The sequence below is a fragment of the Camelina sativa genome, chromosome 15 (assembly GCF_030686135.1).
Source record: "Camelina sativa cultivar CO46 ecotype springtype chromosome 15, ASM3068613v1".
In the NCBI taxonomy this organism is placed as follows: domain Eukaryota; kingdom Viridiplantae; phylum Streptophyta; class Magnoliopsida; order Brassicales; family Brassicaceae; genus Camelina; species Camelina sativa.
The window spans coordinates 14,567,107-14,591,656 of NC_141894.1; the positions used below are offsets into that span (position 1 = coordinate 14,567,107).

General features: G+C 35.1%; 6 protein-coding genes across 11 annotated transcripts; 5 read left to right on the plus strand and 1 right to left on the minus strand.

The window, feature by feature from the left end:
• Positions 1–820: 820 nt before the first annotated feature.
• Positions 821–7,221, plus strand: LOC104746860 (mediator of RNA polymerase II transcription subunit 33A). 5 transcript variants are annotated; one of them, XR_015582374.1, is made up of 12 exons: positions 821–1,410; positions 1,639–1,749; positions 1,904–2,248; positions 2,341–2,660; positions 2,759–2,850; positions 3,175–3,487; positions 3,642–3,852; positions 4,119–4,302; positions 4,409–4,570; positions 4,658–5,315; positions 5,516–5,722; positions 5,873–7,221. XR_015582374.1 is itself a non-coding variant. In XM_010468403.3 (12 exons), the coding sequence occupies exons 1-12, from the start codon at positions 1,136–1,138 to the stop codon at positions 6,991–6,993; spliced, it is 3,930 nt and encodes a 1,309-aa protein (XP_010466705.2). In that variant the 5' UTR covers positions 821–1,135; the 3' UTR covers positions 6,994–7,221. The 5 variants fall into 5 exon arrangements, 2 of the variants coding, with proteins under 2 accessions (XP_010466705.2, XP_087344884.1); XR_015582373.1 differs by having other exon boundaries at positions 4,188–4,302; positions 4,461–4,570; XR_015582375.1 differs by having other exon boundaries at positions 4,461–4,570; positions 5,873–7,069.
• Positions 6,964–9,371, plus strand: LOC104746862 (endo-1,3;1,4-beta-D-glucanase). Its single transcript, XM_010468404.2, has 7 exons — positions 6,964–7,504; positions 7,663–7,684; positions 7,970–8,096; positions 8,244–8,334; positions 8,473–8,562; positions 8,875–8,975; positions 9,044–9,371. The coding sequence occupies exons 1-7, from the start codon at positions 7,357–7,359 to the stop codon at positions 9,188–9,190; spliced, it is 726 nt and encodes a 241-aa protein (XP_010466706.1). The 5' UTR covers positions 6,964–7,356; the 3' UTR covers positions 9,191–9,371.
• Positions 9,372–10,542: 1,171 nt separating this feature from the next.
• On the minus strand, positions 10,543–11,456 carry LOC104746863 (uncharacterized). Its single transcript, XM_010468405.3, has one exon. The coding sequence runs from the start codon at positions 11,323–11,325 to the stop codon at positions 10,693–10,695; it is 633 nt and encodes a 210-aa protein (XP_010466707.1). The 5' UTR covers positions 11,326–11,456; the 3' UTR covers positions 10,543–10,692.
• An 899-nt stretch (positions 11,457–12,355) lies between these two features.
• LOC104746864 (plant UBX domain-containing protein 12) lies at positions 12,356–13,145 on the plus strand. The gene has a single exon (XM_010468406.3). The coding sequence runs from the start codon at positions 12,497–12,499 to the stop codon at positions 12,965–12,967; it is 471 nt and encodes a 156-aa protein (XP_010466708.2). The 5' UTR covers positions 12,356–12,496; the 3' UTR covers positions 12,968–13,145.
• A 796-nt stretch (positions 13,146–13,941) lies between these two features.
• Positions 13,942–15,711, plus strand: LOC104746865 (dual specificity protein phosphatase 1). 2 transcript variants are annotated; one of them, XM_010468408.3, is made up of 6 exons: positions 13,942–14,165; positions 14,321–14,489; positions 14,614–14,749; positions 14,859–14,979; positions 15,089–15,234; positions 15,489–15,711. In XM_010468408.3, coding segments are annotated over exons 1-6 (609 nt in total). In that variant the 5' UTR covers positions 13,942–14,163; the 3' UTR covers positions 15,524–15,711. The 2 variants fall into 2 exon arrangements, with proteins under 2 accessions (XP_010466710.1, XP_019092451.1); XM_019236906.2 differs by having other exon boundaries at positions 14,027–14,165; positions 14,321–14,402.
• A 128-nt stretch (positions 15,712–15,839) lies between these two features.
• On the plus strand, positions 15,840–17,922 carry LOC104746866 (ribosome production factor 2 homolog). Its single transcript, XM_010468409.3, has 6 exons — positions 15,840–16,042; positions 16,205–16,408; positions 16,768–17,013; positions 17,108–17,350; positions 17,517–17,582; positions 17,659–17,922. The coding sequence occupies exons 1-6, from the start codon at positions 15,974–15,976 to the stop codon at positions 17,770–17,772; spliced, it is 942 nt and encodes a 313-aa protein (XP_010466711.1). The 5' UTR covers positions 15,840–15,973; the 3' UTR covers positions 17,773–17,922.
• Positions 17,923–24,550: the final 6,628 nt, after the last annotated feature.

The window sequence follows — 24,550 nt, forward strand, 5'->3', positions numbered from 1 at the left end:
TGTTGCGTTATTACCTAAAAGCTCTTCTTGCATTAAGTCTTTCATGCAAAATATGCCCCAAAAGTCTCACTTGGAAATCATGGCTTTGTAACTCACCTCTTTCCACCATCTATCTAATTAGTGTTTATATCATGATTGTTTTTTTTCCATTAGATAAATTTGGGAAAGTCAATAATTCTTAGTCCCAAATATTTCTTTTTGGGATCAATTAGCATATCGATAAAGTATCACTCAATAAATTAAAGAAATATGTTCCAATAATATTAATTTAGAACATATATATATATATATATTATAAAGATATTTTTTTGATAAAAAGAAAGATGTTCTATTTTTCCCTTGGAACTATCACCTCGTACTAGATCCACACCAAACTTTGATCTCGTTCTATAGCTCTTTCAAACTGAAGTAGTCCACCGATTTCTACCCGAATTCATAGTTACGATTTAATAGTTCCGAGGAAACCCATAATTTATGAGAATAAAGATACAACAAATATTATTTCTTCTATAGAGAATTGAACTGTGGTACGATATTTATGATAAACATCCATTTTTGATAAAACGGAAGTTTTTAACAAAAACCCGTAATTTCTGGTACCAAACGTTAAAACGTCTACAATAGTCATGCTAAACATTCATCCATTTGTAGTCTATTATTGATAAAACTGGATAAAATTTTTGACCAAGAAACTATTTAAATAAATAAAAATTCAAAAATTGGTGATAGTTTCAACTTTTATAATATATACTGTACAAATTTAATTAAACAACACCACAAAAGTTGTTTATATTATAATACTATTAAACACACAAAATTCACAAAAAGAGTGCATAATATAGATTTGGGACAATGTGAACTCTTTTGACGTTTCTCATAATTCCCGTCTCGGGACATTCACACACACGCGCACTAATCCAATCCAATCTCTTTCTCTATCACAAGGGAGGGAGGGACTATTCAGTCATTTTGCAAAACGCACACACAGTCACTTTTACAAACACCAAAAAAACGCACACGCCAAATCAAAATCTGAAGAGCCCCTGTTTCTTTAACCCGCCCTCTTCTCCTTCCTTCTTCCTTCTTCCTTCTTCCTCCTTCATCCTTCGTCGTCGTCGTGATTTGAACGGAGAAAATGGTGATTCCTGGACGGAGAACCGTCTGGGATCGTGTGATTGAGCTGACGAAGGTGGCTCAAGGAAACAGCGTCGATCCTCGTCTTTGGGCTAATCAGCTTTCGTCCAATTTGAAATTCTTCGCTGTTGAGTTGCCTTCGACGGAGCTTGCGGATGTGATTGTTTCCTACATTTGTTGGGATAACAACGTTCCTATTCTCTGGAAGTTTCTCGAAAGAGCTATGGCCTTGAACCTTGTTTCTCCTCTCGTTGTTCTTTCTCTTCTCGCTGACAGGTCTCTCAATCCTAATCTTTTTTTTAATTATTTTGGATTCGTTGTTTTCTGAAATCTAGGGTTCTATGTATTTACGATTTGTTTCGTAATTTGGATTTTTTTTTTAAGTAAGATTTGGGAATCTCTACGATGTTATTTGATGGATCTTAGATTGGTTCATTTCATATTGCAGATCTTTTATTGCGTTTTATCTTATTGTAGTGTCATGTTTGATTTTGTTCTGTGCAGAGTTGTTCCAAACCGGTCTACGCAACTAGCGGCTTATAGGATTTACCTGGAGCTGCTCAAGAGAAATATGTTTACTATTAAAGATCATATTAGCGGACCTCACTACCAGAAGTGAGTTTTTGTTGAGATACTTTTAACTGTTTCATTTAATTTTGTTTGGCTCTGTTGAATTAAAACTTTACAATTTTGTTTGATCTGGGGGACTTGTAGGAATAGTTGCATTGTTGTTTTCTTGGTATTTATGTTTAAGTCTTCTTTTGTACAGGGTTATGATATCGGTAGCAAGAATTCTTCGTCTTTCAGAGTTATTTGATACAGAAACAAGCAAACCTGGTGTGCTTTTAGTAGAATTCGTCTTTAAGATGGTGTCACAGTTGTTAGATGCGACCTTAAGTGATGAAGGTTTGCTAGAGCTAAGCCAAGACTCGAGCTCTCAGTGGCTAGTCAAGTCTCAAGACATGGAAATTGATGCTCCTGAGAGGTATAATGGAAAGACTGGATCTCTTGAGAAGTTACGGAGTTTGAATACTATCATGGCTATTGAGATGATTACGGAGTTCCTTCGAAATACAGTGATCTCTAGATTGCTATATTTGGTATCTTCAAACAGGTATGCATCATATAGTTAATCTGAAATCTACGTTGAAGTTTGGAGTAGTTTCTCTATTGTAAAGTGTTTTTCTTTTAAATGTTTGCTATCAGGGCTTCGAATTGGCATCAATTTGTCCAGAAAGTGCAGCTGCTTGGAGAAAATTCATCGGCTTTAAAGAATTCAAAGGTTCTAAATTCTGGGGATCTATTGCAGTTGATTTCGAATAGAAGATTTGGGTATTCTTCTGACAGCAAAGTGACTTTACCACGGAAATCCAATGCTATTGTGGATTTTGGTTCTCTCTCTTCCTTTGCTGGCTTATGCCATGGAGCAAGTCTCTCTTCGCTTTGGCTTCCTCTTGATCTAGTATTTGAAGATGCTATGGATGGATATCAAGTAAACCCAACTAGTGCGATTGAAATCATTACCGGTAATTTGCAGACTCCATCTTCTTTCACTTGTGGCTTTAACCAAAGAAAATCTATCTCAAATATATAATGAAATGACTCAAGAATATCAAATTTTCAGGTCTAGCTAAAACACTTAAAGAAATTAATGGGAGCACTTGGCATGACACTTTCTTGGGTCTTTGGATAGCAGCTCTCCGACTTGTTCAAAGGGTTGGACTAATCTCTTACTACTCCTACTCTTTGTGATTTCACCATTACCTGGTCCTGGTCACCAGAAAAGCGCTTTTGCTCTTGTTTGCAAGTTTTACGTGCACCATGTGTTTTTGAGATTGGTTCTGTTATTTGGCTCTATTCATTTTGTTGTCAAGATTGACTGGTATAATTCCTAAGACCGTATCAGAACACACTTTCTCTTGAGTTCACGAGGCTCAACCGAAAGCTATAATATTTGGTTGTTAGTGTGTTATCCATGATAAGGTCTGTTTTTTAGTATCCAATGGCTGTTCTGATTTTCTTGTCATTCTTTATTGCTAGGAAAGGGATCCTATTGAAGGACCTATTCCCCGACTGGACACAAGGCTGTGCATGTCATTATGTATTGTGCCTCTTGTGGTCGCAAACCTTATTGAAGAGGGGAAATACGTATCTGTCATGGAAAAGCTCCGAGATGATCTTGTTACAAGTTTGCAGGTACTCGGTGAGTTCCCCGGATTGCTGGCTCCTCCCAATTGCGTTGTTTCCGCTGCCAACAAGGCTGCCACAAAGGCAATCTTGTTTTTGGAAGGTGGCAATGTTGGAAAGCCATGTTCTGATGTCATAAACATGAAGGACATGCCTATGAACTGCTGTAAGTTAATCAAAATTTGCTATGTTAACTTGAAGTTAAACCAATTCAATTTGTTTGTCTTTGTATGCTTCATTATTAGTGCCGCTTGATTGTCGTTAGTTGTTGATATTATGGGTCTCTTCCTTGCCTAACATATTTTATGGAAATACCGTAGCTGGAAACATGCGTCACCTGATAGTTGAGGCTTGTATTGCAAGAAACATACTGGATACGTCGGCCTATTCGTGGCCTGGCTATGTTAGTGGCCAATTCAACCAAATACCTCATAGTCTGCCCAATGAAGTACCCTGCTGGTCGTCATTTCTGAAAGGCGCCCCACTCGATGCTGCAATGGTGAATGCATTAGTTTCTGTTCCTGCTTCAAGGTAGAATGAGTTGCTATTTTCTTTTTGTATTTGGTTGCTCGATTATCTGCACATAGTCTTCCCTCCAAATCATATGATCAGTTGTAATTTAAAGTATGAAAAGATTAAGCTGCGAAGTTCCAAAATCGTAAATCTACTAACCTAAGGAACCTATAACTCTTACAACACATTTCCTTGACCCAAGGTTGCCACAATGAGAATAGTGGTTGCATTTTAGTTTGACTTAAGTTCTGCATCTTCTTCAGTTATTCCTTTTTCTTTCTTAGCCAGGTAATGTTCTTTTTTTAATTTACCGAGAGTATAGCAACTGAAATAGCTCATGGATTTGATGGAAGCTTAGCAGATCTCGAGAAACTATATGAGGTTGCAGTCAAAGGATCGGATGATGAGAAGATATCTGCTGCTACAGTTCTTTGCGGGGCGTCTCTTACACGGGGTTGGAACATACAGGTTGGCACTACATCCACCAGTGAAAATTTGGATGAATTTACCTCCACCAGTGAAAAATTCAGCTGAACATACATGTTTGCTTCATCTATTTTTCTTCAATGTACAGGAACACACTGTTGAATTTCTTACAAGATTACTATCCCCACCTGTTTCAGCAGATTATTCCAGGGCTGAAAGTCATTTGATCGCTTATGCCTGTATGCTGAATGTTGTTATTGTTGGGATAGGATCTGTGGACAGCATTCAGATTTTCTCTTTACATGGCATGGTATGTAAATTATGCTTCTAAGTTTTTTAAACTTAATACTGAATTTGCTGCAAGATGTAATGTACGATTTTGATGGCTATATTATAGGTTCCACAACTTGCTTGCTCACTAATGCCAATCTGTGAAGAGTTTGGATCTTACACCCCGAGTGTATCATGGACTCTGCCTTCTGGAGAAGAAATATCAGCCTATTCTGTTTTCTCAAATGCATTCACTCTTCTTTTAAAGCTTTGGAGATTCAATCATCCTCCTATTGAGCATGGCGTAGGAGATGTGCCCACAGTTGGCTCCCAACTCACTCTCGAACATCTTCTTTTAGTGCGTAATTCTTATCTTGTTTCCTCGGAGACCCTTAATAGAGACCGAAACAGAAAGAGACTTTCAGAAGTTGCAAGGGCAGCATCTTGCCAGCCCGTGTTTGTTGAGTCGTTCCCCAAGCTGAAAATCTGGTACAGGCAGCAACAGAGATGCATTGCTGCCACATTATCTGGACTAACACATGGATCTCCCGTTCATCAGATAGTTGAAGCACTTCTCAGCATGGTATTCAGAAAAGTCAGAGGCAGTCAGACTTTAAATCCAGTTAATTCGGGCACGAGCAGTTCATCAGGAGCTGCAAGTGAAGATAGCAATCCAAGACCTGAGTTTCCTGCCTGGGATATCCTCAAAGCTGTTCCATATGTTGTAGATGCTGCTTTGACAGCTTGTACTCATGGAAAGCTCTCTCCTCGTGAGTTAGCTACAGGTTTGTTTCTCGTGCTTTCTTTTGTTTCACCAGAGAGAGAGAGAGAGAAAAAAAAGACTGTGTAGTCATGTGCAATAACATCTGCCTATATGACCTTTGGCAACTCTGAATGCTAATGAGAGATGTCTGATTGTGTTGATCAGTTGTTATATCATATGTTTTTCTTACAGTGATTTTGTTTACGTGTATTTGTCTTTCAGGGCTGAAAGACTTGGCAGATTTTCTCCCGGCATCATTAGCAACGATAGTGAGCTATTTCTCAGCTGAGGTGAGTAGAAGTGTTTGGAAGCCAGTATTCATGAATGGCGTGGATTGGCCAAGTCCAGCTACAAATCTATCCAATGTTGAGGAATTTATAAAGAAAATTCTTGCTACAACAGGCGTTGATATCCCTAGCCTTGCTCCTGGTAAAACTATTCAACCTGTTTAAACGTGGAGTTTGTTTGTTTGGCTTACATCTCTCTATAGTTCTCTCTCTATCATAAGTTTTACCTGTCTTTACTAAAATGTGTTAAATTTTTCTTTTGAACTTATGGTTGATTCTTGCTGTGTTGTAGCTGGAGGGAGTTCTCCGGCAACGCTTCCTTTGCCTTTAGCCGCCTTTGTAAGTCTAACCATTACTTACAAAATCGACAAAGCCTCAGAGCGGTTTCTCAACCTGGCTGGCCCAGCTCTGGAGTGCTTGGCTGCAGGCTGCCCTTGGCCTTGCATGCCCATTGTAGCTTCATTATGGACTCAAAAGGCGAAACGTTGGTTCGACTTCCTTGTTTTCTCTGCCTCTCGCACCGTCTTCCTTCACAATCAAGACGCTGTGATTCAGCTCCTCAGGAACTGCTTCACTGCCACTCTCGGATTGAATGTTGCCCCGATGTCAAATGATGGTGGCGTCGGAGCTCTTCTTGGCCATGGATTTGGCTCTCATTTCTATGGCGGGATCTCACCTGTAGCACCAGGGATCCTCTACCTCCGTATGTATCGTGCTCTCAGAGATACTGTTTCTGTCTCAGAAGAGATTTTTTCTATCCTGATACATTCAGTGGAGGATATTGCCCAGAACCGGCTCTCAATGGAAAAGCTGGAAAGGCTGAAGACAGTGAAGAACGGAACAAGATACGGCCAAAGTTCTCTAGCAACAGCAATGACTCAAGTCAAGCTTGCTGCTTCACTTAGTGCCTCGTTGGTATGGCTAACCGGTGGCTTAGGTGTAGTCCATCTACTCATCAAAGAAAACATTCCGTCTTGGTTTCTATCAACTGACAAGTCAGACCGAGAACGAGGACCATCGGGTCTAGTTGCGGAGCTTAGAGGCCATGCCCTTGCTTACTTTGTGGTCCTATGTGGAGCATTTGCTTGGGGAGTGGACTCGAGATCATCTGCATCAAAACGCCGCCGCCAAGCAATCTTGGGAAGCCACTTGGAGTTCATCGCGAGTGCCTTAGACGGGAAAATATCAGTGGGATGCGAGACAGCAACTTGGCGGACTTATATTTCCGGTGTGGTGAGTCTGTTGGTGAGCTGTTTGCCGCTTTGGGTGGCAGAGATCGACACAGAAGTGTTGAAAAGTCTGAGCAATGGACTAAGACAGTGGGGAAAAGACGAACTAGCGATTGTATTACTCTCCTTGGGAGGTCTCAGAACAATGGATTATGCCGCTGATTTCATTATTCATTTGCGTTAACAGTTTATTAAAAATTGATCTCTCCAGATTTCAGATAGTTGCTTTGATTAGATGATTTAGTGTTTTCTTCCTTGTTCTTGGCCTTGTGTTCTCTAGCTTTAGTGTACACAAATCTATCACGCATGTATAGAGAGAACCAAAAAAGGAAAAAGACAAATCTTGTATAGAAAATAAGATTTTTTTTCTTTTTTCTTTAAGTACTACTAATATAGACCGTTGGATCGATAACCATAGTATTCGTAACCGTCAGATATAAATCATTTTCCACTATTTAAGTCAAACGTATGGTTGAGTTTGGTTTGGTTTTTTGTTTCTATTGTGTTTTTGTCTTATCTCTCTGTTTTTCTAAAGAACGACGAACTCATGTCGGGACCTCAGTGCTGCGAAAACCCGCCGACACTTAACCCGGTTTCCGGGTCGGGTAACGTCGAGAAGCTGGGTGGACTGGATGCTTACGTCTCCGGCTCTCCCGATTCCAAGCTCTGTGTGATCCTCGTTTCTGATGTTTATGGTAAATTACTTCTCCTTTCTTGCTATGTTGTTTGTTTTAGTCAAAGACATGATCATCGAGTAATTAGGGTTTTTGTTTTTCCCCTTTTTGGATCCTTTTGTTGATTTGATCATGTCATCTGTGTATTCTATAACTTCAGTTTCGTTTTTGTCCTTCAGGTTATGAAGCTCCAAACTTGAGGTACTACTACACATTCTTTCTTCCCTCTTCATCGATTTGACCATTGAATTGAAGATGGAAACTTTCTAATTTGGGTTTGTTGCTTGAAAGGAATTAAATGGTTTTAGTAGTCTAGTTAGATTTTGCTAATGTGTCTGCAAATAGTTTGGTTGGTTTTGCATTATGTTGACTTATTTTTTCTGACCTCATTTGATAAGATCTAGATGTTTACTTTGAATCATTGCTTTGATTGCATTGTTTGCTTCTCATTTGATAAAGTGTAAATTCTTAAATTGTATGACTAAGGGCGCTTGCGGATAAGGTTGCGGCTTCTGGATTCTATGTTGTAGTTCCTGACTACTTTTGTGGAGATCCTTATGATCCATCTAACCAGGAGAGACCCATCCAAGTTTGGATCAAAGACCATGGCTGTGTTTGTTCCTCCTCCTTATCATAATTTATTTCTCCATTCTCTCAACTCTTCTTTGTGCAACCACAAGATCATTGTTCGCAAGTTCGGCTTGGTTTTATGTCTTCTTGTTCTGTTGTTTTGATAGAGTTCATATTCTCTTTTTTCCAGGATAAGGGTTTTGAAGAAACTAAACCATTACTTGAAGCCATAAAGAACAAAGGCATAACTGCCATTGGAGCTGCAGGAATGTGTTGGGGAGGTTAGTTTTTTTTCTCGTTGTGGCGCATTTCTCCCAAATTTATCTATGCTGAGAAATTTTTGACATTCTCTTTCTGCTAGTAAGAGTTGGAAATGGCTAATTGATATTACTTTTCTCTCTTGTGTTATTGATCTTCAGCAAAAGTAGTGGTGGAACTGTCTAAAGTAGAGCTTATTCAAGCAGCTGTTTTGCTTCATCCTTCTTTTGTCACAGTTGATGATATCAAGGGTAAGCGACTTTAGTACTTCGATATATCGACATACTTCTATCTTGATCCCACACATAATCCAAGAAAGATTAATTGACATGCCTCGCCTAATGCTTCATAGCATTTAGCCAGTCTGTAGGATAAGATAATCATTGTTGCATAGATCCACAACCTTTGGGAGTAGTTTGAAAGGAAGCTGAATAACTATTGTTTTGTCATTACAGTAAAGAATATGATTTCGTATTTGCAAATTTAGAAACTGTGTGATTGGTCTGTTGCTTTACTTTTACCAGTCTTTGCCATCCTTTTACCAATTTCACGGTTTGCTGCAGTTGTGAAGGCTCCAATTGCTATATTAGGAGCTGAGTTTGATAATTTGTCCCCACCAGCACTCGTGAAGCAATTTGAGGAGAGTCTAGCTTCCAAACCCGAGGTAAGCTTCTTCAGCACTGCAACTCAACAGTTTTATCGCCTATCTATAACGTTAAACGGATTTTGTAGGTGTATAGTTATGTGAAGATATTCCCGAAAGTATCACACGGTTGGACAGTTAGGTACAAGATCGATGAACCAGAGGCGGTTAAAGCTGCAGACGAAGCTCACAAGGAGATGCTTGACTGGTTTGTGACTTACCTCAAAATGAATTGAGAAAGAAAGGTTTTGTAATGTTCAAATATGCAAATAATGAAAAGAGAGACAAAGCAAAACTCTTGGTTGGTGTTCTTACTACTCTCTATTTGTCTATTGGCTTTTGTAGCATATTTCCATGTTGTGAGATTTGGTCCTTGTTTAATGATTTTAATATGATGGCAAAACTTTTTCCCTTTCTCATCATGTTAGCAAAAAGCCAAAAATTTATCAAACATCAAGTTTATCAAAATCAAAGTCTTCCACGAAAGAAGTAACAGAAGAAAAAGATGTATGTTTATGTTATTTTGGTAGAAGACAGAGTACTTGAGAAAAGTCTCCATTATGTAATGTACGTAGTCACAACAATTCAAAAGAAAACGTATGAGTGAGTTTGGTTTGGTTTGGTCCCATCTCTCTGATTTCTGTAGAACACATGTCGGGACTTCAGTGCTGTGAAAACCCGCCAACTCTTAACCCGGTCTCCGGATCTGGTCATGTCGAGACGGTTGGTGGGATTGATGCTTACGTCTCCGGCTCTCCTGATTCCAACAAGTTGGTGATGTCACTCAATCGGTTAACACCACGTTTCAAGGTGGATCAAACACAAACCAGGCAGCACCATTGAACCCTGTACGTTGAGATTCATCAAGTATTCTTTTTTTTTGGTTTCCTTCATGGCATATGATTTGCTTGCTTAAAATATCATTGTTGATGCACGTGAGTTTGAGTTTGCTTTACCTTGCACCACTTGGAAACAAAACTCATTATGCTTGAATGTGACTTTGAATCTGCTGTGCACACTGCACCACCTAAAGTCTGTCTGATAAATTGTTATTTGTTCGTTGCAGAGCAAGACAACAGGGGATACACATTGATGAAATTGCTCAGCAATTGAAGATACCAAAGAACAAACTAGAGTACGCTCTTTTCTCCTTTCTTCTTATAACATCTATCTCTCTTTACTTTTTAGAGTTGTTGATTTCATGAGTTTGCTTTGTTTTCTTTCTGGTGTGTTTATAGGGGCGTTATTCAATCACTGGAAGGACATGGTCTGATATACTCGACAATCGATGAGTATCACTTCAAGCACGTCGAGCTTTTTGATCTTATCTAAAAGTCATCTCGAGTTTGGTTAATCCGTAGATAAAGAGTCATCATTAGTATTGTCTGGTGATTTGATTTGAGAGATGTTTCAATATCCAGAACCTAGGATCACGTCTAGTTCAATTCTGAAACTTTGGTGTTGGATTGTTTCCTTCAATTTGGTAAGCAAACTTCAAAACTTCAAAGTTGCTACTTTTATCTGAAATTAAATTTGGTTTTTTAAGTCAGTGTTTTTGTGTTTGCATACTGTAGAATCAAACTTGAACTTGAGAATCTGAATTTCATTAAACCAAATTGCATTTCATGTTGACAACAAAAACAGTATCAATACCCATTACATACAAAAAAAAAAAAACAAAACACAAATTAGCAAATCATTAAGACTACCACAAGATAATAAAACAAGTTTTGAAACCCTAATTAGACTCTGGTTCGTCAAATAGTTGGCGACAGAGAGGGCATGTGCCATTAGATCGATCTACCCACTTATTGAGACATTCTTCATGATAACAATGGGAGCAGTTAGGCACGTGGCAGTAGTCCTCGGTTCTAGACAGATCCAGATCTTCCAAACAGATGGCACAAGTCGTCAAATCTGTTGCCGACAGAGACAGAGCAGAGTTGCGACGCACAACGTTGTACACCTTCTGTGTCAGTTTGACAGTGCCTTTCATGAATAAAGGTTGTTGTTGTGTCAATGGCAAGTTAGAACTTTTGCTTCTTTGTCGTAGGGCTTGGACAACAATCTCATCAGCTATGTATTCGGACAAGAGTTTATCGTGGAGTTGGCTATGGAGGGTTCGATAGACGTCCTTAGGCTCGAATGTTCGGAGTTTCAGAATGAATTTTGAGTCTGGACCTGGTGGAGAATCCCGGTAAGATCCGACACTCTTGATGCTATCATGATGATCATCATCGTTCTTCTCTATGATAAACTCCTCGAAGTACCCTCTCTTTACAGTGATTTTCACCGTGCTTAATAACCCTAACGACGGATCTTGAGACGTAACGGCTAGATTAACATCGAGTCTGAATGATTCAGTATCCATTGTTGGAGTGAAGAAATCAGGAAAATAAAACTCAGAGACAGAAATCAGAAAAGGAAAACTTAGAGACAGAGTCAAAGATGATTCGTAAAAGATATGAGACTGTGTGTTGTGTTATAGAAGCAAACCTCTGTTTATGAAATTTGTTCTGACTCCTAAACGCGTTAAAGTTAATTTCCTTTTATTAAAGTTCACTAATTAATATATTTATTTCTTAGATTTCCTTTTTGCTTGTTGGTAAAAAATATCTCGTTATACGAACTTAAACCAAATTAGGTTTCCTATGGTTTATGGGTTGTTACTTGTTAGATATATATGAAAATCATTTTGAGTATTAAAGATTGTATATGTTTTTGCAGGCCTATAATGGACTTCAATGAGGTTACGTTTCACTACATTGAGTGTATACACTTGTACTCCCAGAACTCTGAATCACACAGGTAGTAGAAAATGGAATAAAGCAGAAGGTCAAAGAAATAGGCAAGGGCATAACAGAGATTGGAGCTGCAGGGATGTGTTGGGGCGATTCTTTGTAACATTTAGAGAATTCACCTATAAGATTAATTTCGTAACTCATATCACCAAGATTAGATAACCATTGTGGCTTTATAGTTTACAACATCGATCCACTAACTTAAGCAGATGTTGATTGTTTTGTATTCAAATCAGCAGGGCTCATGCTTCACACATTTATAGACATAGAAACACTTTTGATTGGTCCGGTTCCGGTTGCTTTACTTTTCATAGTCTTTGGTTGTTTTCTGCAGGTGAGAAGGCTCCAATTGCTATATATATTAGGAGCTGAAATTGATCATTGGACCGCACCAGCACTCGTGAAGCAATTTGAAGAGACTCTAGCATTACCTCAAATGAATGAATTGAGAAAAGAAAAGATTTGTCTATTTAATGTTCGGTTCTCTCGGTTCTGAAGTTTATAATAATTCATTGGTTAGTTCTGGTTTAATTCGGTTTAGGAGCCGGGGCTAGAAAAGGAAAATATCAGAAAAAATCTTCATACCTCTCTGACTCTCTCTCTCTCTCGTATCTATAAATCAAAGGTGAAAGGTCTCACAAATTCACAAAATCATCGGACTCAACTATGAGAACAAAATTAGGGTTTTAAAAAATCCACTCTCACACACAAAATCAATCAGTCATCGATTTCAATCAAACGATGCTTGAGTGTCAATCGATGATGGAGAAATTATCACCGTTCGTGGACATGGCTTCACTAGAGATCGAGTCTTTGCGAAGGATCAAACGCACCAAACGCGATGAACAAGAAGAAGAAAAAGAAGAATCGGAGGAGTCTACGACGTCGTCTTCATCTTCGTCATCAAACGCGTATTTCGGATTCCCTAACTTACCCGAAGAACCGACGAATCGCGATTTCGATCAAAGCGTTTTGTGCAGAATCCGCGTTCGGTTACCAGACGGGAGGATAACGCAGAGGAGTTTCTTCAAAAGTGAATCGGTTCAGCTTCTTTGGTCGTATTGTAATTCGCAGATTGATGAATCGGAGAGGAAGCTGTTTAAGCTGATCCAAGCGTTTCCTGGGGATTACAAGACTCTTCATTATGGATCTAATACTACTTTTGAACAATCTGGGCTTGCCAATTCTGTTGTTTCCGTTACTTGGGTCTGAAGTGATGATTGATGGTTGTTTGGGTTCTTTTTTACTTGGATCTGTAATTAGCAACAAAAAAAAAAGAAAAAAAAAGCCAAAATTGTAGCGATTTCTTGTTTTGTTTCTGTTGGAAAATTGCAAAATTTCATGGGGAATGATTTGGTTTCTTCTTATTGGATTCTTGATTTTGTTGAAATAGTGAAATCGCTTGTTTATATATTTTCCAATCAAATCTGCTCCTTTTAGATGATAGCACTGTTTGTTTTACAAGTCAATGTCATATCAAGAACGTGTAGTTTTTTGGTTATCTTGTTTCTTTGAGTCACTTTGTTTTCTTTTTTTTTTTTTTTGGGTTTTGAGGGTGACGAAATGTCATATCTCTTGTTGCTTGGTAGCAAAACCAAGTCGACAAAACGAAAAGCCCATATTCCAAACAAGGAATCTATTGATTCTATCCCAACTGGTTGGATTATTATAGGTTCGATGATTTACTTCACGGGCGAGGTCTCTTGTTCAACTCTCAAGGCAAAGTTACTTCTAGAGGTGGGGAAAAAATAATGCAACCGAATATTACCAAACCGCGCATCAAACTGAGAAAGTTAGATTGAAACCGGAAAAACTAGCTATAGCTATTTTGTTGCTTGTACCCCATAAATTTTTAGGGCCGGCTCTTACTATATCGTCCATCGAAGTTAAATACAGGACTTTTGGTAACCAAGCTGATATGTATTTCTACATGACCTTGAAAATATCAAGAGAAACGTAACTAGTTGATGATCTTTTTGTTAATGTACATAGTCCTCAACACATCTTTGCTTCTTCACAGTTTAGCTAACATATTCACAACACCATTGCCTCAAAATTTTATTCAGTTCGGGTCAAGTAATCTAGAGGGCCTAATAGCAAACTAAGCCTACAAGCCCAAATTCTAAACATTCACACGACAACCCAAATTTTTAAAGCACCTCTAGGGACCTGTTTAATAAATAAATAATTAAAACATTTCCCTGTAAGAAGGGAAATATTACTTTTTAACCCCTCTTTAAACAGAAGTACAGAACACACATCTTCCCTCTCCTGCCTGAGTCCTTCCTTCCCCCAAAAAACCTGGACAACCATTGCAGTTTCCAATTTCCTCTTTAACCTTTTTCAAAGTTTCGTTTTTTCGTAATCTCTTTCTTCTTCGGCGAATTCGTATTCCACTTCTTTCTCAAATGTAAGATCTTTCTTCCTTCTCCTTCTATTCATCTTTTGATCTTAATTCTTAGTTGTAATCATTCATATTCCGATTCGATTATGTTCGATACCCAATTCATGGTTCTTGCAATGATGTACAAGAGTCAATTTTTGATGATTTCGATTTTGTTTCAGGAGTTCTAGAGACAGAGGATCACCTCCTTCTTCGTCTTCGTCTTCTTTGATACCAGGAGGAATAGATCAGTATAACGAAAAGGTGAAGAATCAGATACAAGCACTTGTTCGTGTTATTAAATATGCTCGTACCTGTAAAGAAGACAATGTCCCATCTCTTATTGAAGAGGTTTACTTACCACCAATTCTTCTACCCAAATTTATAAACTCTGCAAGAACCAACCAATGATTGTTCATTCTCAAAGATCAAATCTTTTTTTTTTTTTTCTTTGTTGAATTTTTAATCTTTTCAGGGTCTTTATCTTGGATCCGTTGCAGCAGCTTGTAACAAGAATGTTTTGAAAGATTACAATGTCACACATATCTTGACTATTGCTAGTTCTTTGAAACCAGCTCACCCTGATGACTTTGTTTACAAGGTTGTTCGAGGTATAAACATATAATCAAAAGGTTTTTACCTTTGTTATCTGCTTGAATACAGAACATGATTTTGATTTTTGGGGTTGGAATGGCTTTGTTTGTTTATTATATGTGATAGTTGTGGATAAGGAAGATACAAATTTGGGAGTATACTTTGATGAGTGTGTTGATTTCATTGATGAAGCCAAGAGACAAGGCGGTAGTGTTCTTGTTCATTGCTTTGTTGGCAAATCACGGAGGTCATTCTTGTTTGGTTTCTTTGATATTTAGCAGTTTTCTCTTTCGCGTTGTTGCTGGAGAGTAGAATTCAAAACCTAGCCTGAATGTTCTGCCCCTTTTTACTTGCAGTGTCACTATAGTTGTTGCATACCTAATGAAGAAACACGGAATGACATTAGATCAAGCATTGCAACACGTTAAAAGCAAAAGACCAGTGGCAAGTCCTAATGCCGGTTTCATCAGACAGTTACAAGACCTAGAGAAGTCTATGCAAGGTATGCTTTGATTGTGTTTCTCAATTCATATGCATACAACAGCCATACACTTATAGACATCTTAGGTTCTATAAGACTATTTAAGTAAGGTTGTTACGATCTCTTTGGTGAATCTTAGTTGGAGATTCTTTACATTGACTTGTACCATTTGACCATTTGAGGGATGGGCAAGCAAGTGGTTGTGGAGGGGACAAGACGGTTCATGTATATAATATTTCTTCTTACATGCATCTTTCCTTCTCTCTATAAAACAGGGAAGCAAGAACGGATTGCTCAATGTCAAGCATGAAGACCTATCGTACCTTTGGAAGGAATCTTGTAAAAATCTCACACGGAAGCACCATCATATGTTTTGTTGTGTTTTCTCCTTGTTTATATGTATGTATGTAGTAACACTAGTTTCAAATTTTTCAATGTATCATGAATGTAAAAAGTGAACTCAAAATTAATAAGAGAAGAATAAAAATCTTTTGCAAAGCCAAATGTTTCATGGGCCGTCATTACTTACTTACTTAACTTGAGCCCGTATAGGTTAAATAATTCATGGACCTTGTTAAACTATTGGGGTGAATTATAAAAACATTTATAACTTTTGGGGTCAAATTAGAATTCTCCAAAAGTTGCCTCACTAAAACCCTAGACTGCATATTATCAATTAATCGCAAAAACCTCTTCCTCTTCTTCCTCTTTCACATTCGGAGCCGTCGCTTGTGAAAAATTTCCGGCGATTTAATCAGTCATGTTGGAAATACGAACTCCGAAGACTGGAAAAGCTAAACGTGTACTCGAGAAACGAGCTCCTAAGTTGGTAAGACTTCTCCTATTTTCTCCTTCTTCTTCTGCTTTTGATTCCTTTGTTTCGAAGTTGAATCTATATGTCTAGAGCTCTCTTTATTGGGATTAATGGGTTTTCCAAAGTTGAAAGCTTTTGTATCTGATTCGTTTGTTTTTTAATATTGGGAATTTGTAGGTTGAAACTGGGAAGAAGACGTTGATACTTCATGGAACAAAGACGAGTGCTACGGTTAGCTCTGTGTTGATGGAACTGTATCGTTTGAAGAAGGGTGGTGCTATCAAATACTCTAGGAGGAATGAGAATATTAGGCCTTTTGAGAGTGGTGGTGAAACCTCTTTAGAGTTCTTCTCTCAGAAAACAGATTGTAGCATTTTTGTGGTAAGTTTCGTTTACATAGTCCATTTGAATAGCTATTGGTAGCTGTTGTATCTTACTGGAGATCTCTGCTTTGATATTATTGATATGTTATTTGTCTATGAGTTTGATATAGATGGTCATATTGTTCTAGCTAGATAGTGTTAGTTTTCAAGTAATCATATTGATTCTTGATTATAGCAGATCAAATTGTTATCCTGTGAATCTGTGATCTTGATTTCATTTTTAAGGCATCCTACTGCTATCTTGTTTGTTCTGTCATTGGCTGATTTAATGACGGGCTTAAAGGATTCATTTGGAAATGTATTTGCAAACTAACTTTTTGATGTATGTCCTAACGTTGGTTAATGTGTATATTGCAGTATGGCTCTCACACAAAGAAAAGACCTGATAATCTTGTACTTGGGAGGATGTACGATCACCAGGTCTATGATCTTATAGAAGTTGGGATTGAGAACTTTAAATCTTTGCTTTCGTTTTCCTATGACAAGAAATTTGCACCTCACGAAGGAACGAAGCCTTTCATTTGCTTTACTGGTGAAGGTTTTGAGAATGTACCAGAGCTTAAGCATCTAAAAGAAGTTTTGACTGATCTGTTTCGTGGCGAGGTGAAGTGTTTGATTCTTATTGGCCTGCTTTATGGTTCTTTATATATTTTGGCTTATAACAGAATTTGAAAGAAGTGGAATTATTTGTCTGCAGGTTGTGGATAATCTAAATCTTACTGGATTAGACCGTGCTTACGTATGTTCAGCTATATCCCCAACGAAGGTTTTCCTCACTCATTGTGCATTGAAGCTTAAAAGGTCAGGGACCATTGTTCCTAGAATGGAGCTTGTTGAAGTCGGTCCATCCATGGACTTGGTTATCAGGCGTAATCGTCTTCCTAACGAAAGCTTAATGAAAGAAGCAATGAGGACATCCAAGGATAAACCTAAGAAGAAGGTAATCATAAACATAAAAAAATGTCTAAAGTTTCATCTCATGTTTCCTTAAAATCTGAAGACACTAATGACTAATCATAAACATAAAAAATGTCTAAAGCTTCATCTCATGTTTCCTTAAAATCTAAAGACACTAATGACTAATCAATCAATCTCTGTTTGTACAGGAGAAAAACGTTGATCAAGATGCAGTACGTGGAAAGATTGGGAAGATTTATATGCCTGATCAGAAGGTAAGAAATAACAAAAGTAAATACAGATTATTATTATTATTATCATCCGAAACTGATTGTTTCGATCTTTGTGCAGCTTGGCGAGATGCACTTGCCTGATAAATCCAAGGGACTGAAAAGAGAGCGGAAAGAGAGTAAGAAGCTTCAGGAAGAGACTGATTCCAAAAAGAAGAAAAAGTCTTCTGAGTGACTTCACCAGACCACTCGTGGCTCTGCATCAACAGTTTTCATTATGAGGAAGATGAAATGATTTTGTAGTAATGTGGGCATGGCTTTTTTTTTTCTTCCATTAGAATTTATACGCTGATATTTTTATTAAAGGTAATTTTGTTTTGTTAAATTCTGCAGTCAACAAAAATTGTGAAAGAAAAAATGAGTTAAGAAATGAGATCAAACACAATTTTTCTTTCTTTCTTATCTCTGTTTCCTTCTACCTAAAAGAGCTGTAATCTTGTTTTGCTTTGGTGTTGCTGGTTGACAAACACAATGTCTTTGATTTGGTTATTAATTTATTATACAATGAGTAAAATAGTGAAGTAGTAAAGATGGTCTTGTGAGACAATGATATTAGTATCGTCTCTCTTACCATCATATTGAAAAGACACTCACTCACCATTATTTTCATAAATTGTAGTTTTAGGTAATAGAGGTAAAAAAAAGAGAATGGCTGATATGAACACGTCCCTTCCCCATTTTTAGATGAATATTCTTATGTTCTTGTAATTAATTATTAAACATTTAGGCAGAATATAACTATAATAGAGTAGGATGGTAGACCAAAAATTTGTTAAAATGATGATTAAATTGGTGTAAAATTTACCTACCAACTTTTAAATGATAATGACTGATACATATTGAGTTTAAGAACCTAATTAAGCTTTTTATTCAGTTACATGTCTTTATCTTCCAAACTAGGCTTGGCTTATAGATTATCTATGATTGAAACCTACCCCTATGGACTTATCTTCATCATTATTCTTTAGGGTTTTTTTAATTGTTATTCGTTTGAAATTGAAACCATAGAAAATAGAAGTTTAATTATTATTATTATTATTATTATTATTTTGTAAAATCCCTGGTTAATATATACTCCATCTTGCATCTACCACTTAATATTTTATGCATGACCAGAATAAACAGAGGGAAATGAGAAGGGAAAGAGAGAAAATGATTAAAATTAAAACTTTCATTAAACACTAATAAAAATGTGACTTATGTTGCAGGTTAAATTAAGTTTTGTGGGTTTGATTTGTATTTATATTAAATTGAAAGTAATTTTTGCAAAAAATGAGAAGAAAAAAACATTCAGAAGAGTGAGACAACATGTTGTGTGACCCAAAAAAAAAAAAAAATCATTAATTATGCTGTTTAGGACATTGTTATTTCTCTTATACGCGTAGAGAAAGACAGTTCATTTTGATTATAAGTTGCGACTCAAAATGCATGCACGTACCGACGGTCGGTGGTCACTAGGAAACAAATTGACCCATCACCGTTGAAGACAATTAAAATATACACCGATTTAATCATATTTAGTTAATATTTTTCTACGTGTTGACAAAAACAATTGCACGTACGTCTGTTTATGTCTATAACATATCGAAGTCAATGACAACACACACATTATAACATAAGGAATAAAAAAGGCTAGTTGGTTTTTGCTACTAATCATCCAATCCGAACTATTCATTGAAGTTGAGTCCAAACCGGTTATCAAAAGACTCGAAACTAGAAGAAATCAGATCGAACCAAATTCACATCTAGTAATGAATCAATATTATCATTGGCTAACACTAAAATTTGTAGTATACGCTTGTTGACAAAAAGAAATAGATACATATTAACTATTACTAGTTCATGGAAAACTCTTGCAAAAATACAATTCCACAGTCGACATGTATTAAACAAATGGTTAGTACTAGTGAATCGCTATCATCAATTCATTATCACCATTCCCACACATGTTTCAGCAATATAACAAAATTGTAACTTTTGACTCGTTAGTGATGTCAAATCCGCACGCTCAGAGCATCAATAAGCAACGGCTTATGCAATCATTACTAGTCTATTATCATGTGAACACCAACAATTTTCCATCAGATTGTTTTTTTTTTTTTTTTTTTTTGGGAAATTTAAGCTATCTTTATAGTAGGGTATAAATATATAATATTTCTAGTATAATGGATCTTCCATCGTTCCGATTATCACTAACATCGGCTGACAATATCAGTTTAGCAATACTACTTCCACTACAAGATTTTTTTTTGGTTTTTCATCTTAGGGTGATCTTTTTGTCGACGAATGCTCCTATTACACTCAAATGTGTAATAGAATATTATGCTTCAGAATAAATTATACTATAAATTAGTAGTTTAACTAATTAGAAGAGGGTGATACCAGGATCAAACATCAGAGTAAAATGATTTAAGCCTTATAGTGTAATTCAATTCTCCAAATTAAAGCTAAAATAAATAAGAAATTTTTATTAAAAAATTTGCAATATAACTTTCACATTACATACGAAATTAAATAACCAGAAACAAGAAACTTTAATATAAGAAAATGAACAAATAGTTTATGGAATATTTTGTATATATAATAGATAATGCTTAAAAAGTTATAATATTTGGTCAAGTTGTTTTGTATAGATAATGTTAAAAAAGAAGGAACTGTTATGTTCCTAATGATTCTTCCATTAGAAATGTAAAGACGAAAACTTTGCAAACATAAATAAACTCATATGATGAGTTATATAACGCATAGATTGTGTGGTTACACGTATGATGCGATCATTTGTGCTTTTATCCATCCTTTATTTTCCAACTTTTGTTTATTTAATTACGTTATATTCGTAGTATAATTAAAATTAGTACCTCATCCTATAATTGTTACATTTTTTTATCGATTCTTTTAGGTACATTGGTAGGGATAGAACTAATAAGGGTGGTTAGAGAAATAAAATACACAAAAGTTGTAAATTTTAATTTAAAAATAAATGTATCTTATTTTAAGAATTGCATTTCAAATCCAACCCTCATGAAACTACTAAAAACAAGAAAGTTAAAGACACATGATTTATTGTAGTTCATCGCAAGTGAAAACTATGTCTATTTTCTGTTATTATAGATTTTTACTATATTCAGAATTCAGCAGTTACAATGTATAACTCACTTTTTACTTATTTTGCTCATTTTTTAAAAATACATCAATATCAATAATATTAAAAACTCCTAGTACAAGAAAATAAGTGCATAAAATATATGGAAATTCTCAACATCTTCGATATGAATTTATGTTTTAAAAATTTGTCTCCTAACCCCTTAGGAAGGGAGATGGTAATATAAATTCACTTTTAAATAAATAGTAATATAACTAATTAAGATATACTATTTTAAGAGGTTTTGAACATTTTTGTACGAAAATGCTTGACAGTTATATATATATATATACATATATATATTAGTTAGTTAATAATATATATATGTATTATAATAACAATGCCATAAGATAATACTCCCTCTGTATCAGAATAGATGATGTTGTAGGATTTTATTTTGTATCAGAAAGGATGATTTTCTGTATACTTTAATTAATTAATGATAAAAATTGCAAATTTCAAGAATTATTGAATGAGAATTTAAAAGTTTGATGAAATATTATTGGTTAATAATTATAAAAATATATTATTATAAATAAATAATACACTTATTGCTATACATTAAATGTTATTCTTGATATATGTAAAAATCCTAAAACATCATCTATTGTGATACAGAGGGAGTATAACAAAGAAGAAAATTTTGTTGTATTTTTGTTGTTGTGTTAATATAGTAAATAAAAATTCTTTGAAAACAAGTATTTGCAACCGCTTGCTACCACAAACATTAATATCAGCTAAGAAAACTTTCACAGTCTAGTAATTTCAAGCTAAGAAAACGTTCAAAATGATTTTCGCAAACATAACGTTTATGGGAAACTAATCAAGTCCTTATTTCAAGCTATATAAGTGGGGGTTATTGGTTTAAGATTTGAATAGAGTTTTAAAGATTTGAAATATTATGTAGAATCTGTTGTTATTATATCAAGATTTTGTTAAACTAGTGTTATTAGTTTGTGATTTGTAAAAAGTCATTTAAAATCTTAACAAATCTGGGTTATTGGATTCAGACTTTTATAAAGTTATTAAAAGTTTTGTGTTATTCAATTAAAACAAAAGAATCTAGTATTGTTAATGACTTCAATTATTATGTTATTGGTTCATGATATTAGACACTTTCTTTACAAAATAAAGTCATGAAAAGTATCATAAAAATACAGGGATTGTTTGAAGGACTTTACAAGATTTTAGAAAACTAATCAACAAAACTCTCTAGCAATCTTTAACAATCTTTCACTTATTCATTTTTAATGATTTTATTGAACTCTTCAAAAATTTTTATAAATCTCAAACCAATACCAGTGTAATTTGAATTTAAACCATTGTAATTTATTTATGTGTACTAAGAAATTTAAAGAAGCGGCTAATCGAACGAGAGGGTCTAATATATTAATCTTGATGTGAAGACAACATATGAGATTAAGATAATCTTATTTAAATTAAGCAAGCAACCTTAAGTAACTAGAACCACTCCTTTGACGGTTCATAAGCTAATGATGATTATGCTCCATTATGAGTTTTAATATGATATTTGTTTATTCTAATTTAAAATGGTACTTAAAATTAATAAAGAAATGTGTGAAGAGGCACATTATGTCGAGGTGCAATTTCTTAATCAAGTCTAACTAAATCTCATAGGCCATGACTACTCCTATACGAGTTGACTTAGACCACGAGTTTTATATATTTATAAAGAATGTAATCTAGTAGACGAATAAATAATTAGACTGGCTAAAAATAAAGTGAACTTTGCTTACCTTTATTGCAGAGATAAGACGAAATCAATTAGAACGATTAGACCATCTCCATTAGTTATTGTTGATTAGTGTCTTTCAAAAAAAAATTATAACTAATTTTAGTTTTTATTAATAATGGGTTTCTTTGAGATGTTTATAGTGAAAAACTCAAATAGCAAAATTTGGAATACTAAAATTATTCTTAAAACTATACTTATGCAAAATTATAAGCTCACATTACTGTTAAACTTTGTGCTAACTTGCTAACTGATGATCAAAACAGTGGGATAGAGTAAAGGGGAGGATAAGTTAGTGAATATGACCGCTTTGAATTGTGTCATTTTAAAATAATTATATCAATGAATTTAAATGTAGTAAATTATTATTGAAATAATTTTTTTTTAACAAAATCTGGTGCTTGATCGACATAGCACAAATTATTTGTGTTTTATTGATGGTTCTTGAAAAGCGATTGATCAATTTGTAGGTAGAGGTTGGGTTTTTGGTTTTGTTCTCTTTTTATGGGGGCGGCTCTTACTATGGGGTCTGCCAATCTCCGACAAAGTCTCACTCTTCTTCATACAGAGATTAAAGCCATATCTAGACGATGAGATGTATGATTGGGACGGACATTCAGAATATCGTTTTTCTTATAGATCATTGTTCTGATGTAGTGAAGATGGTGACTTCGCGTTCTGAATGGTCAACTTTCAACTCTTATTTAGAAGAGATTCAGTTTGATAAAAAGGAGTTTACATCTTTTTCATTGGTTTTAATTTCCTGTAATCAGAATGGTAAAGCGAACAATTTGGCACAACATATTCGCTCTGAACCGCATCTAATTACCTATGTAAACAATATTTTTTTGTATTAACTTGTTTGAGTCTATTTTGTTGTTGTTGTAAAAAAAAAATGTTATGGTACCTCAGATATAAAATATTGTTTATTTTTATACTTTTTGAAAATATCATTGATAGAAATATGATATGATTATATATATATATATTAGTTAATTAATTTGATTGGTAATTCTAACTGCTGTGGTACAAATTTTATCATTTTTTTGTTTGGTAATAGTACGGAATTTACAGCTTTAATATTTATCAATCACAAAATATATCAAAATATATTAAATTATTAAAAATTAGCAGTTATAAAATGGATTAACATTGTCGAAAGCAATATTTTCAGTACTTTCATATTGCTAGTTCTTATTTTTCTAATTAATTCGATATCATTTGCCGCTTGTTTTTCCACTAGAAAAGAAAAAAATGTTACCACTTTGTATGATCAATAGGAGTATAGGACCTACTGTTTGAACAAAATTAAACTACGCAACTGCATAAATATAATTAAGCATCAGAAGATTCAGAACCCACTAAATTGGGAAATTAAATTCTAGTTTACACTAATTTCCAAAAATATCAACTCCACTCAAATTATAGGCAACGTTGTTTCATTCTACGGATAGAACAAAGTAATAATAAATTAACAAAAAGAATATATGAGTAATAAAATATTCATTGAGAGCCTAGAGAATCCTTATTATAAAACCACAAATTCTCCATTTGATTTGACTAACCATAGCTAACTTTTTTTTTTTTGTATTTGGTGTTATTTATTTATTGGAATATCTTTATTTATATAAACTCCAAAAGGCCAAAACTAGCAAAAATATAAGAAACTTATTTTTTGGAGGCTATTTCTCGTATTACACACTTATTTATATTTGGATCACTACAAGAAATGATTACCAAACGAATTAAAAATTTGTTCATGTTTACTGCTGTTATTGCTTTTGGTTAGATAGAAAGTAGAAACAATAAACACTACTCATGTTTTTTTGTTTAACCAAAAATTATGTTGAAGCTTTAAAACTCTTTGACTTTGATATTTTATCTACATACAGACCACTCGTGTGACAATAATATATAAATATAATGTAAGACGTGTTCATTAAAATTTGTGGGTCTATAATATTGTTAAACGTTAATTAATTTTTTTTTTGGTGGTATCCCACAGCTGCTTGGAAACAGCTTTGTCTCCGAAATGACGTAAAGCCTCCTAATTTATGA

Excerpts from the sequence above, each read along its gene's own strand:
- LOC104746860 (XM_010468403.3), top strand. The coding sequence starts at position 1,136 with ATGGTGATTCCTGGACGGAGAACCGTCTGGGATCGTGTGATTGAGCTG. Across the intron at positions 2,661-2,758 it reads TGCGATTGAAATCATTACCG|GTCTAGCTAAAACACTTAAA; the intron begins GTAATTTGCAGA and ends TCAAATTTTCAG. Across the intron at positions 3,488-3,641 it reads GGACATGCCTATGAACTGCT|CTGGAAACATGCGTCACCTG; the intron begins GTAAGTTAATCA and ends GAAATACCGTAG.
- LOC104746862 (XM_010468404.2), top strand. The coding sequence starts at position 7,357 with ATGTCGGGACCTCAGTGCTGCGAAAACCCGCCGACACTTAACCCGGTT. Across the intron at positions 7,505-7,662 it reads CCTCGTTTCTGATGTTTATG|GTTATGAAGCTCCAAACTTG; the intron begins GTAAATTACTTC and ends TTTGTCCTTCAG. Across the intron at positions 8,097-8,243 it reads GGATCAAAGACCATGGCTGT|GATAAGGGTTTTGAAGAAAC; the intron begins GTTTGTTCCTCC and ends TCTTTTTTCCAG.
- LOC104746863 (XM_010468405.3), bottom strand. The coding sequence starts at position 11,325 with ATGGATACTGAATCATTCAGACTCGATGTTAATCTAGCCGTTACGTCT.
- LOC104746864 (XM_010468406.3), top strand. The coding sequence starts at position 12,497 with ATGCTTGAGTGTCAATCGATGATGGAGAAATTATCACCGTTCGTGGAC.
- LOC104746865 (XM_010468408.3), top strand. Across the intron at positions 14,490-14,613 it reads TCCCATCTCTTATTGAAGAG|GGTCTTTATCTTGGATCCGT; the intron begins GTTTACTTACCA and ends TAATCTTTTCAG. Across the intron at positions 15,235-15,488 it reads CCTAGAGAAGTCTATGCAAG|GGAAGCAAGAACGGATTGCT; the intron begins GTATGCTTTGAT and ends TCTATAAAACAG.
- LOC104746866 (XM_010468409.3), top strand. The coding sequence starts at position 15,974 with ATGTTGGAAATACGAACTCCGAAGACTGGAAAAGCTAAACGTGTACTC. Across the intron at positions 16,409-16,767 it reads CAGATTGTAGCATTTTTGTG|TATGGCTCTCACACAAAGAA; the intron begins GTAAGTTTCGTT and ends TGTATATTGCAG. Across the intron at positions 17,351-17,516 it reads AGGATAAACCTAAGAAGAAG|GAGAAAAACGTTGATCAAGA; the intron begins GTAATCATAAAC and ends CTGTTTGTACAG.